Source organism: Haemaphysalis longicornis, unplaced genomic scaffold, assembly GCF_048455015.1.
Source record: "Haemaphysalis longicornis isolate Haplotype H1 unplaced genomic scaffold, Haemaphysalis longicornis Haplotype H1 scaffold_1, whole genome shotgun sequence".
In the NCBI taxonomy this organism is placed as follows: domain Eukaryota; kingdom Metazoa; phylum Arthropoda; class Arachnida; order Ixodida; family Ixodidae; genus Haemaphysalis; species Haemaphysalis longicornis.
Genome location: NW_027526203.1, coordinates 108,073,762 through 108,087,939, shown reverse-complemented (window position 1 = coordinate 108,087,939; position 14,178 = coordinate 108,073,762). Strand labels below are relative to the sequence as shown.

Genomic DNA, 14,178 nt, shown 5'->3' with positions numbered 1-14,178 from the left:
ATATATGTATATATATATGTATATATATAAACCGTAGATCAGGGGGTCGAATCGGAACCGAACCGAACAGAAAACGGGAACGGAACCGGTATTTTTCCTGGAACTGAACCCGAACACGAACCGTTATTTTTTGAGCTGGTTGAACGAGAACCGGAACTGAACCGAAAAAATATATAACGGTTACCGGTTCACGCCGAAACGGTTCGACCACCCTCACACCGTTCTTTATATTACGCAGCCAGGGTCATTGTCTCTTTCACGCGAGGTCAACTTCGTTACCTCTCACGCACTTTTCCCCTTCAGAGAAGTCCCAACACTATCAGCGCTTTATGCGTGGTCCCAACATGAGGAAAGGTATGACCGGCAGTTTTTCGATGGTGTGCTACGGCTTGTCGCGCGTTCAGAGTGCAAGGCTGAATAAGACACACTTTCGGTATCCTGCAGACGATATGAAACATCGCCTTTGCCCTTCCTTCGCTGCGACGCTATAGGAGCAATCAGGCTGCTATATTATTGCACTGCACTCATCTGAAGGCCCACACCGCAAATGTTCTTCCTTGTTGCACTTTATGATTTGCTTGGAGAAGTCCCATACATGAAAAGTGTAAGTACTTCACAAGTGTTACTCACAGGAGAGATACAGTGGCTGAGCCGCTGGTGAGCATGTACGTTCGATTGGCGCCCACGGCCGCTGCTTTTGTGATGTAGACGAAAACTGAAAACGTCTGTCGATATTTCGACGCTGGTTACAAATTCCCAGGTGCTCGAAATTTTTCTGCCGCCGTGCAATATGCGGTGTGCCTCATAGCACAGGCATAGCTTGGGGGCGTCAAACGCGCAACATCTTTTACAAATGCGTTCCTGGGGGAATACAAAAGGTAAACCCTATCACTTAGGTTTCAATTATTCCGCACACAGCTCACACAGGAATAGTATCGTTGGCTCTTTATCGTTGGCTTCAGCTATCGCACAAGCACAAAGTCAAGTGAAGTATTGCTCTCTAGAAGTCCCTCCTTGTCCGAACATTCACATAACTAAACTTGCCATCACTGCGATGGCGGCGAGTGCCGCAGTGCCTCGTATACACAGTCGTTAGTTGATCACGACGCGTATTGCGGACAAGTTTGGACCGGCTATTTGCCCTCTTGCGTTGACGTCAGAATTAATTACAAACCCCTCTGGTATGTCACCGTCATACAGCCAACAAAATCGTACCTTGTGCTTTATAGCTAAAAAAACTACATATCTAATGATACAGGCTTATGGGGCATATAATAAAGAACAACTTTGGCGATTTGTGCAAGTAGGAAGAAATCCAAGAAGGGGTTTTTGTATTGGTTTAAGATTACAGCAAAATTTCTGACTTACACGCAATGCAGAGCATTTTTCAAATAAACCATTTACTCTCATAAAATAGGATTCGAATGCAAAAAAAATGTGGGTTTGCAGTACTAACAAACTAGACTCCCTAGCTACCAAGATGCAGAAAAACGGGACCTAAAATTTTGGCAATTAATAAAGATGGGCAATGCTCGTTATTTTAATTAAAAAAATTCCTTTCCTAAATCAAAAATACATAACTTAACTCCTTTAAACCTATACATAGTGTCGAGAGAAAAAGGCCTGCGGCGATAGCGGCAGGCCTTTGTGTTGTGTTTTTCAGAACAAACGTTTCGAATTTTGAGTGATGCGTCCAACGTGCATGTGGCCCAAAGTCGTTTTCGCGAGTGACGAGATACCGCTACTCGTTAGTTGGCCTTAAAGGAAACCAAATACGTTACCCGTTCCTTTTTTTTTAGAGTTACTAAATACTTTACTCGTAACGGAAAATCAGTAACTCGGTAGAAGAAACTCGTTCCTTGTAACGCGTTACGTATACATGTCTGGCCACTCGTAACAGCTTTGGCGGGTGCTCAGTGGAAACAGGTATGTACGTAACAATTTGAGATAACTTGTTTTCCCGAGGCCTGTCCTTTCCTCCCCATCGCGGGGCTATAGGGGACTTAGATACTGCTTTGAGTCCGCTCTGAGGGAACGCTACTTCTCCCGTTACGAAAATTAAAGGCAGTGGAAACTAAGTGGCTATGGGAACCAGTGGGTTGAAAATTAAGGAAGGCTCAAAGGAGAGGTAAGCGGCCGTTTTCATTGTGTTGAAAGCGCAAGATACGACATGGACATGAGGTGTGTTGCATGTAATGTCGACACTGGGCTATGCATTCTTTCAAATTTGACACAAGGATTCGTATGCTGTCATTTCCTTTACGCGGCATGCTCCGCAAAGAAAGCGTTGCCTTGACAGCTCGCCTCTTTGTTCTCCTACCTGTGGTTGAAGAACACATGCGAGCAAAGGATAAGTTTTAGTTACGCTATACACGCAGTTATGAAATTCTAGGGATGTCTGTCCAGACCCCACAAAAGTGGGCTTCATGGAGTGAACATCCGCTACGATCCGCTACGTGAACATCCGCTGTAACGCATATTTTGTATAATATGTATTGTTGAACTTAATCAGTGTTTGCTTCTTCTACCTATTGTTAACTCTGTAAAATTATGTCACACTTATTTTGCGATGTTCCTAACTTAGCCAATGTTTTGAACTCTGGTGCTTTAGAACTTTTGTGTTTTTGCGTGTTTTTGTGTTTTTACCAATATCTTGGTTCATTTGTATTTCTGTAAACAATGTTTCACGACCCTCCCCTTATGTAATGCCTTCGGGCCTTTAAGGATATAATAAATGAAAAATGAAAAAAATGAAAAATAAGGCCAAAGGAGGACCTCCTCACCAGCTATTCCGCACAATTTCCGTACAGCACCAAGCAAGATGTCGTAATGTGTTCCGATACAAAGCCCGGGCTGGGTATGGAAGCGAGACGGTTTTTTGCCTGCAATATGCCACTAGCCACTGCCTATGTAGTTAGTCGCGTCCACGTTGCATTAGGGTAATTTTTAAATAAAGTACGTAAATACAGTATGTAAATATAGTATGTGTAAATTCTAAATATGGTATGGCTCCGTGGTTGCGCGTTGAAAGTGCCCAAGAAAAGAATACGTTGGAACTATTTGGCGTATTATAGGCACCGAAACCATGTTGTAGTACCGATAAACCCAGCAGGCTGCACCTGTTATACTTTTAGTATATTTTTTAATAGCCGTAGTCTAAATAGCCTTCTGTTGTTTTTTAATACATATTTCAGGGTCGCCTACACGGGACCTGCACTAACTGGGCTATATGTGATACTAGTGTTATTCATGTCGTTGTCACTGGTCTACTGGTACAGAGACTGTGACCCGCTTTTGGCGGGCTTTATTGCAAGGTATGATCAGGTAAGCACTTCGAACGCTAATTAAAAGACAGGTAAGTTTTCACACGCTACAAAATTGTCTAAAAACCACCCTACGTTCAGAACAAATGACTGCAAAGCTAACGCGCTCCAAAAATAATTTTTAGCACTGCTGAACCAGCGCGCCGGGAAGGAAAAAAAAACGTCCTAGGACACCTACGCTTGCTTTGCTTTAGATATGGCTGCGAGAGTGTGCGGATTCGTGGTATTGCTGAGCTAGCGCGAGAGAGGGACAGTTCAGGGTTCCGAAAACGCCACGTGACCAAGAATAGGACGCCGTGTGCCGCCATTATGGCTTGCCAAACAGCCGCGGGCGACCTAAGCCATCTCTGAGATTTGGCGCCCTAGACAGGCATGGCATCTTCGCGTAAATATATAAAAAAAGGGAACGTCGCGGTCATGGCCCTAAATGTTGCGCCGGTGGTTCACCACCGTCTATCGCTGCTTGATTTGCGGGTACGCACCGCCAGTTCCCACATGACGGAAACACCGGCAGGAAACGGGAATACGAAGTTCTTCCTCCCCACTGAATTACAGGCGCCAAGGTATAACACAAACTCCGTGGGTCACTGTCTGGCGCAATAGAGAGTTTTAGCAGTCCGTCTGTTCCGTCGTGTACGTAGTTACCGTGTTGACCGGGACCCGTCTAGGCACTTGTGCATTCGTCGTGGAAGGGGGATTAGTTCCGCGAGCCAGCCTTCGCCATGTCCGCGCATTCGTCACGGTGGGGTGCGCCTTCCGCGTGCGCAGGCGCAGTCGGGTCCCGGTGATCAAGGTAACTACGTACAAGACGGTACAGACAGACTGCTAAAACTCTCTAAAACCGCTAGCGCGCTCAGCGCATTCCCTCCACAATCGTTAGCTGACGATAAGATTCGGGAAGGGCGTGAGTTTTCCCTCTATCCTATGGGGAAAACCGTGCTGAAGTTTGAATTTTCTTCCGAATATTGGATATCAGTAAAACCTGCATAATTGGTGCCCCTGACAACTTCGAACAGTTTGAGGAAGGCTTAAACAAAATGATCTGTTCGCTACCTTGCGTGTTTAGTTTTTCTATCCTGTACCTTATGATGAGCGTTGATGTTAACACGCGCTAAGCATTTTCGTTGTAGAATTTGGGTTGTAGAACGAGGTAACACTTGTACTACCCCCCCCCCCCCCCCCGATGTACGACAACCCTCAGTGACGCCGTAGAGGGATTGAGTTTACTTCGAATGAGCAAATGTCAAGATGACTGTTGCGGTAACAACAGCGCCATGTGTCATTTTTCGCCCCGTAGATTGTACCCCACTACATAAGCGAAAACTTGTCCGGACAGTTTGGCGTGCGGGGCCTTTTTCTTGCCGGGGTCGTCGGGGCTACAACTAGGTAAGCGGTACTTTTTCTAGCTCTCAAGTACAGGCGAATGGCACGACCTGCAATCACCGCTGTAAACATTGCCTACAGCGTCAGCTGAAAATGGCGTAACAGCGACTTTGCTGTGGTTCTCGCCTGCCCTTCCCGGCTCGCTACCCTTTCCGCGTGCTGCCGACCTGAGTGCTGTTCGCAGGGCAGCGCAGTTTCACAGAAACTACAAGAAACGATTTACAGGGTTTCTACAGCCCTCGCAGCTTGGCGGTCCTTCACCTTACTGTTTAAGGACCCTAGGACGCCTACATTTTCAGCTACATTCTCCTCATTCTACATTATCCGCTACATTCCACGCATGCGCGCCTTGGCGCACGCGCCTTAGGTTTCCCTGCTGCTGTCTTTGCAAAGCAGCTGACGCGTCAGGCAATGTTCTACAGGCGGCGTTTGGACCTTTCCTTGACGTCATTGTAGATTAGCGGCATATCTCGATTCGCTAAAAATGGGGATAAAGCAAACAACGAGTTCTCCTGTATCGATGAAATTCAGGGCGCCGCTTAAAAATTCGCCGCACTAGCTGCGGCACCGCTTTCGTTACGTAACAAATCAGAAAAGAGATACTTAGGTCATCATCAACGGGGGGTAAGATAGTTCTCGTTCGTCGCAAATTGTGAAGCGGTGAATCCGGTGCTTTGAAATTGTGAATAGAGAGCCTTCTTTGACAGCTGACACTGCATTTACGAACAATAATTCCGACCATTTTCTTTAACAGCGTATGACACAGCAAATATTATCGGCGCTAAGAAAAAACAATGACAGCGAGAGATCGCAAAAGAGAGATAGAACCGGGAATACCAAAATTTCTTTAAACTTCAAAGCATGAGAAGAAACAACAGCTGTCATATATGCATTAGCACAAAAACTTAACAGCACTCGGGAGGTGTGCAATTAAGTAAGGAGCCATCGTTCTTCGCCCCACTAATAGATCACACCTCTAAGAGAAGTTTGTGCTGGGCTTTTGGTGGAACTGATAATGTTTTTTTTTTTGTCTTTGTGAAGCGAATTCATTGCAGGAGCAGTTTTTCAATAGAAGAGTGAGCAATTTGGCTGAAAGGTGCTCTTATGGCATGAAATAGAGGCATGGTAACTAAATTTGACGTATGGTTTCTAGTTGTAACACCTAATCAGTACATACGCCGCGCTTGCACGCCGCGCCCCTACCGAACGCGTAGATTGTTCGTTGTGGAGCTGATACCTCAATTTTAGTGTGTTCTTTTTTTGATCCCGTGGCTTCTAATTGCGAGAAAGTGTCCCAAAATCTCGCAATGAGCCTAGTACATCACGATTGACTGCGCACTTTTTAGAGGCAAGGAGTGTGCATTGCTGTTTGTTCAACGACCGTCAGCACGACGTAGCGAGAACAAAGGAGAAAATACGGCCTGTTTGGAGACTTACCGTTTGTTAAGTCTTCTCATGTAAGCATTGCATAAGGCGGCAATAACGAGCGTGGCGCACCAGTTTTCAAGTGGTTGATTTTTCACTACTGGTATACGTTTTTCCAGCACCGTATCTTCAATTATCAACTCTCACGCGGCAATGTTATGCGTCGATGTTGTGAAACCTTACTTCAACGTGTCCAAACAACGAATGAGCTTCTTAATTCCCATCCTGGGTGAGTGTCCAGCAACTATCTCCTTTGCATTCTATGAACAAACTGAATTGGCTGTTACGGCTGGCGCGAAGCTTAGTGTTGCAACTTTATTGTTTCTAGTATTCCGAGTATATCCGAGTATATTCCGAGAATATCCACAGGATTTCACGCCACACCATATTGTGATTTTCTGACGATAGACATCAAGTTGCATCGTGTACGAAGCAGATATCGATCAAACACTTGATTTTTTAGTGGACATGATGAAGTTAATTACAAACTTTGCGGCGCTATGTTATAAGTACTAGATTCCGCACCTTTGAGACTAGACCTGAGGAGTTCACATTGGGTCTTCGACATGCTACACTGGCAATGAGCTATGATTGTAGCACTGAACGCCGCGCCGAAGTGGTACAAGGCGCTATCAGCCAAAACCAGTCAGTGGGGAAGGTGCTAGAGAATTGGGTATAAAATATGTGATAGGGGAGTGGAACAAGAAACGCCACGAGATGCAGTTAAAAATGGCGCTACTCTGCTCTGTCTGTAGTTTTCACCATGTGTGCCAAGGCGACAATTTATAATTTCCTTCAGTCCTTCACCATCAGCCCTGTTGACCTAAGGACTCGAGTTCAATTCGCGGCCGCGGCCGGCGCTTTTCTGATGGAGGCCAAAAGCGAAAACGCCCGTGTATTCGACATTTCGGCGCACGTTAAGGTCCCTAGGCGGCCAAATTAATCCGGAACCTTCCCCCACGGCGCACCTCATCGCCTGTGTAGCGTGGGCACGTTAAACCCCATAATCACTTTTAAAAAATGACAGAAGCTCGCGAAGAAGAAGAAAATCGGCTGCAATAGTGGACCTAAACCTTCGTGATGGAAGTGAAGGTTGCTCATAGCTTCGCTGCCTTCACGTCTTACGCATTCCAATCAGCTTTCTTCGTTTTTGAGCAATGAAGGACAAAGTGAAATACATTTCGAAGACTGGTTTTGCAACTTGGATGATATCAATCAATCAATCAATCAATCAATCAATCAATCAATCAATCAATCAATCAATCAATCAATCAATCAATCAATCAATCAATCAATAAATAAATCAATCATTCAATCAATCATTCAATCAATCAATCAATCAATCAATCTCATAGTCAATCAGTCAATTAATTGCCTTTGTGCGGCCTGTATGTAGCGTCAACGGCTGAACGCACGGCTGTCGTGCGTTCAGCCTTACTTCTTTCGAAGCAACGTCAGTCTCAGTGTCTATGAAATATAAAGCTGGGATATCAGTTTTAGAGGTTATAGTTCACACCTTAGCGTTAAGCTTCCGCATTCCGCTTACCGTTTCCTAAATAGTGCTCGCGCTGAATGTCAGAGGAGCGCCGTTTGATCGCAGGTTTCAGTGGGTGCCAAATGATGGTGCCCCTGTTGCACCCTTAGCAAGAAGGACATTTTGCGAAAAAACCACTTCGCCACCTCCCTAAATGCTACTTGTGTCATTTGAATTTTAAAAATAATTATGCAGGCCCTTGTACGCGTCTCCAATACGCGGTTCTAGCCCGAAAGGCGCCGCTCGTCCACCTTAAGTTAGCTTGAGGCTTCTTGGCTGAACTAAGGAAGGGGCTCTTATCGGATTCTGGATGCCCGTCGCTTGATTTGCGTCCAGAACCAAAATACACCAATTTCCCTTCAGCTACATTACTTTTGTTCTGAGTGACTTCACTGAAAGACTTGGTGTCAATTCTAGCATAATTTGACGTCATTTTGTACTTAGCATCTTCTGCCAATTCGTGTGCCAGATTTGTCGGCAGTTTTCTGTGCCATCTGTGAGCCAGGAAGACGCCGGATTTTGCGCCCACGCAGCAGTCTGACGCTTTTCCCTTAAAAGTGCAGCATAAATTGTCTCGAATAAGATAAAGACATTAGCACATCAAGGGATATCAACTACAGAACAAATTCCCACAAAATCTCTGTTATGCTTCACGAAGAGTTACAGGAGAAATGACATTAAATGAAAACTACCATGGCAAAACAATTAAATGTGCTTATATAAAGAAAGATGAGGACTTTAGTAAAACTAAATTGATTGATGACATTATACGCCAAGTAACATACATGGCTTACAAGGCTAACTTCAAATCAAACAACATTCGAATCAAACAAAACTTAGATAAAATTGCACCGAAAAGACAAAAATAAAGGACAGAGATAAAAAAAATGAGCTCAATAAAATTAGACGCACTTTTTCTGCTCCCTCAATCCATACGCAGACCGCATTGGACCTGCCTCTAACACACTCCGTTAATTATTACTGTGATAGGTGGGCTCCAGGATTTCGAATTTCCAAACCAAAGCCTCATACAAGTAAAACTACGAATGCTACACGTAGCAACTGCATTTAGTGTAAAAACCTATGCAACTAATAGCCCAGGGGTAACAGCCAAAGCGACCCTTTAACGGATCATAGCTGTAACTTGAGCGCACAGAAAACGAGGACTGAACGAAGACACGAACGCCAGTGCAGACTAACAACTGAAATTTTATTCATCACTCAACACATAGATACCCTCTTTGACAACACCCGCGCATGATCAAATGTGCACGTAACACGTCATACACACAAACACAAGAAAAAAAAACAAGAAAAAACGCTTTAACCTTTGCATTATCTCATGTCGTCTAACAACTTAATTTCCTTATCGGACAGGGCTACTGATGGTTTACTTAGGCACGTTCCCTTTAATTTCGACATCTGCCAGGCTTCCACTATCTCTCTTGTAGTCCCGTCTTGGTGGTGGAACTCCATCGTCGTTAGGTCAAACAACGGCTCCCACTTTTTTGTTGTGCATTGCGCACTGTGCGCCGCCAGATGCGTGTATGGCCGACCTTTAAGGCTAGACTTGTGTTCTCTGAGCCTTACATGTACGAATCTACTCGTTTGACCAACGTACTGGTTCCCACATGCGAACGGAATATTGTACACAACGTTTTTTCTGCATTCCAAAAATTTGTACATGTGACGCATAGTACATTTAGTAGCCTTGCTTCTAGCCCTTTCTTCGTACAGTCTGTTAACCGCCGGGCAAACGCGTCCCACTTTGTTTTTGGCAGAAAAAAACATATTCACGTTGTACCTGGCAGCGGCTTTTTTGAACCAGTGAGACAAACCGTGCACGCAAGGAATTACTGACATGCTGTTGTTCTTGTTTTGGGCGCTTTTTACCTTCTCCTTACCCTCCATTTTTACTCGTTTTAGTAGCCTTTCGCTAACTGTTAGCAACATCGCCATTGGGAACCCCGCCTTTTCAAGACGGTGTCTCTGAGCACCAAACGCTTCTTCCATTCTGTGTTTGCAGGTTTTGTCGAGAACGGATTTTAGACACCCATTACTATCCCATTCTTAAGTATCCTTGAGTGGCCAGACGTGTATTCTAAGAGTGGTTTCTCCGTGCGTGGTGAATACTGCGAGCACATGTGGTGTTCTTCAAAGGTGAACTCCACATCCTGGAATTGTAAACATTTTTCTCTTGGCATCTCATATGTGAAGTTTAGCCCTCCCTCTCTTAAAGTAAATACGTCAAATACCTGGCAACTCAACGTTTATATTTCCGTTTAATTGCCTAGTACCAAATAATCATCAGCATATCTGAAGTTTCTGAGCACACTTCCTTCTAACTCTGCTTTCACAAGTCTGTCCACCTTAGTCAAAAACCCTGCACTCAACACCGGGGCCACTTTCGATCCGATGCATACTCCTTGTTTTTGGATGCACACCTTGTTTTTGAACATCACGTACGTGCTGTCAAGATACAGGCTAAGCACTTCTAGAAAAGCGTTCACCGACATTCCACTTTTGTTACAAGAGGAGACTTCATCATTGTCTTCTTCGATACATGCTCTCACACTCTGCAGTAATCCATCCTGAAAAAACGTTGTGTACAAGATTCCGTTCACATGTGGGAACCAGTACGTTGGTCGACTGTAGGGTTTAACGCGCCGACGCAACGCAGGCGATGAGGCGCGCCGTAGTGGAGGACTCCGGGTTAATTTTGACCACCTGGGGATCTTTAACGTGCGCCGATATCTCGTACACACGGGCGTTTTTGCTTTTCGCCTCCATCAGAAAAGCGGCCGCCGCGGCCGCTTTTGGTCAAACGAGTAGATTTGTCAAACGAGTACGTTGGTCAAACGAGTAGATGCGTAAATGTAAGGCTCAGAGAACACATGTCCAGCCTTAAAGGTCGGCCATACACGCATCTGGCGGCGCCCAGTGCGCAGTGCAGAAGAAAAAAAGTCCGAGCCGTTGTTTGATCTAACGACGACGGAGTTCCACTACCAAGACAGGACTACAAGAGAGATAGTGGAAGCCTGGGAGATGTCGAAATTAAAGGGAAGGTGCCTAAGTAAAGCGTCAGTAGCCCTGTCCGATAACGAAATTAAGTTGTTAGACGACATGAGATAATGCAAAGGTTAAAGTGTTTTTTCTTGTTTTTTTTTTCTTGTGTTTGTGTGTATGACGTCATACATTCACATTTGATCATGCGCGGGTGTTGTCAAAAAGGGTATGTATGTGTTGAGTGATGAATAAAATTTCAGTTGTTAGCCTGAGCTGGTCTTCGTGTCTTCGTTCAGTCCTTGTTTTTTGTGCGCTCAAGTGACAGCTATGAATTGTCACCAACTAGCCCGCCTTTCAGCATTATTGACTTTAACACAGACATTCGCCTTACGAATTCAAACTGGAAAGAATCTCAAACCATGTTCAATATTGCTTTGAAAACTTTTTGCACTGTCGTGCTCAATAACAGTTTATAGGTGGGCTAGCCTACATCTCTTTTTCAAGCTGGGCGTTTATTCCCTTCTCTTTTGAGCCCAACATAACGACTTGTCCTGCCTGTCAAATCGACCACTGGGTGAACAGTTAAATTGCGCGTTGAAATTGCGGCACAACCAGTTCGCTGTGTAATTGTCACTAACCACTCTGCTTTCGATGCAGTGGTGGGAGGTGAGGCGGGCAACTCGACGGCTGTGCTGAAGTTTCAATGATACCGAGAAAAACAAAAGGCAATCTGGAGAGTGTCCGGTAGCAACTCAGCTTTATGTGTTACTGATCGCATGTCTACTCATGAGACAATCGTAGAAGTTCTTCACTTCTGTGGCTGGTCCTAAGGATGCTCTGAGGGTAATTGCAAAGTATGCGAAAAGGGCTTTTATCAAGCACTACAGCCTCCGTACTATACTCCTTATTTTCTTGCTGCACCTCCACGAGCTTGCACGGATTAACCTCACGAAGAACTTACTTAGATACATTACTCATCGCCGATAAGAAAGGTTATCGTTGATGAGATGGGAAAAAGGTTAAATCTAAAATTAAAGGCAATTCCACCGACGACGGCGGGTCACGAGTGGACCAGGATGCCAGGTCTGGCTATTTGTCGCCAAACTGGCGACTATTTGACACTTGTCTCTTCTTTCTGAGCTGGGAGGGAGCGCCGTGCCGTGGTATTCCCAATATTTCGCGGGATTTCTTTATCAGTCAGAATAAATGAGTGCGCAGTTAGTTCGTGGCTAAAAATACCGCAGTTAGATTCCTCTCGTGTGTACCTACAAGCGTCCCATTGACACTTGAATATTCAGGACAGTACTTCTCGAGTTAGATGATTAATTATAATTGGTTTATTAAATCTCATTAACGAACAATTTACTGACCACCATTCCACTTTATTATGCGCTAGGATTTTTCGAGTAACAGCATTGCTCTTTTTAAAAATCTTGGTGCATGATAGCTGGGACACCCTGTATACCTACGCGCCCGTGTGTGTTTCCATTTAATGAGCATGCAAAAATAGAACGTCGTAACCGAAACCCGCATTATCCGGCGGACTACTGCCAGTTTATTACGTCACCCAGTTACGAAATAAATTTTTTCGCAGTAGCGGCAGTGTACCTTCAGTCAATTAGGTATGATCTGAGGTGTACTCGGCAAACACCCCAAAATAATGAAAACTAAGCTACCTCTATCTCTGAAAATAATAATGTGCAACCAATGGCCCATGTCAGTGATTACAGATGGAGCGGAAACGTGATTTGATTGGTTGATTGTAGGGTGTAACGCGCCGACGCAACGCAGGCGATGAGGCGCGCCATAGTGGAGGGCTCCGGATTAATTTTGACCACCTGGGGATCTTTATCGTGCGCCGAAATCTCGTACACACGGGCGTTTTTGCTTTTCGCCTCCATCAGAAAAGCGGCCACCGCGGCCGGGAATCGAACCTGCATCCTCGGGCTAAGCAGCACAACGCCTTAGCCACTGAGCCACCGCGGCGGGTGAGCGGCAACTTGGCGCCTTACTAAACAACTGGAAAGCAACCTTAGGGCGGCTCAACGGGCCATAGAACAAATAATAATAGGAGTAGCGCTCAGGGACAGGAAAACGAACTTTCTGGATGAGGGAACAAACTGATTGATTGTAGGGTTTAACGCGCCGGTGCTACACAGGCGCGGAGGCGCGCCCTATATAGTGGAACAACGTATGGGTTTAAGCTTGTTGGTAATCCATGGCGCGAATTTCAAGCGCGAAAATGCAGACAGGGGATGAACGGGACAAGACAAGCGCCAACTCCAACTGAGATTTTATTTACAAAACGACATACATAAATGAGGCGGTGCTAACAAAAACACAAAGCAGACACCAGAGTATGTGCGCAGTGTACGAAACCAGAGTATGTGCGCAGTCTGCAGACGCGCACACGTGCCTAATACCTTATGACATGCGCGCAACCTGGAAGGCTAGCTCTTTCGCTGTCAACGATACGGAGGTCATGCTAACACAACATTCGCCCCCACGATGCATCTCCGCCCCCACAATATCCCGTGTGCGCTGATCAGGGTCGCGACACCATGCACCGTACATTCGTCAAACAGAGGCGAACACTTGCAATTCTCGCAATGACTAGCTAGGTTCCCATCTGCGCCTTTTTCCGCTCGATTGGCATGCTCACGGAGGCGTTGATTAAGGCACCGCCCTGTTTGCCAAATGTGTTTTTGTTATCGCCGTTCAATTTATATATGTCGTTTTGTAAATAAAATTTCACTTGGAAGTTAGCTCTTTTCTTTGTCCCGTTCGTCCCCTGTCTGCATTTGCGCGCTTGAAATTCCTACCATGTATATAGTGGAGGGATCCGGATTAGTTTAGACCAGATCTTTAGCGGGCGCCGAAATCTCGAACACAACGGCGTTTTTGCTTTTCGCCTCCATCAGAGGGAACAAACCCCAGTAGAAGGTATTATAGTTCAACTAAAGAAAAATAAATGGACGTGGGCTTGCTATGTAGTGAGACGCAATGTCAACCGGTGGTCCATCATGGTAACAGAGCAGACACCCAGAGACGGTACTAGAAAAAGGGATAGGCAAATAACACCATGGAGAGATGAAATGAAGAAATTTGGTGGCAGGGAATGGACTCTACAAGCGCAGGACAGGAGCGGCTGGAGGTATTTGGGAGAGGCCTTCATCCTGCGCTGCAGTGGACCTAACTAAGCTGCTGCTGCTGTTGCTGCTGCTACTGCTGGTAATGATGATGTTTTCAAGAATTGGATGAACGCTAAGGAAAAAAAACAGGGGGTTTAAATTCATTAGCGACCTTGTAATTTGGCCTGCATATGAGAAACCAAGTAGCGTGGCCGAAAGGTTCCGGGTGTGTAGCATCGCGAAGTCTTACTTGCCAGCCTAAAGGTGAATACAACCGTTTACTCGGCCGTAAGGTTTAAATTGTAATCATGTTCTTCAACAATTCCCTGGCACTGGTGCTAAGCGTGTAATAACTTATCCCATGCTTGTTGACTGC

The 14,178-nt window shown here is 45.3% G+C and overlaps 1 protein-coding gene across 3 annotated transcripts in view; it reads left to right on the top strand.

The window, feature by feature from the left end:
• Nucleotides 1-14,178, top strand: part of LOC144178902 (sodium-coupled monocarboxylate transporter 1-like) — a 368,331-nt gene that overhangs the window by 318,845 nt on the left and 35,308 nt on the right. For all 3 annotated transcript variants that reach the window (XM_077707060.1, XM_077707046.1, XM_077707054.1), the window contains 3 exons: nucleotides 3,195-3,324; nucleotides 4,621-4,709; nucleotides 6,251-6,360. In XM_077707060.1, coding sequence (XP_077563186.1) covers nucleotides 3,195-3,324; nucleotides 4,621-4,709; nucleotides 6,251-6,360 — 329 coding nt within the window. The remainder of the gene's footprint in view (nucleotides 1-3,194; nucleotides 3,325-4,620; nucleotides 4,710-6,250; nucleotides 6,361-14,178) is intronic.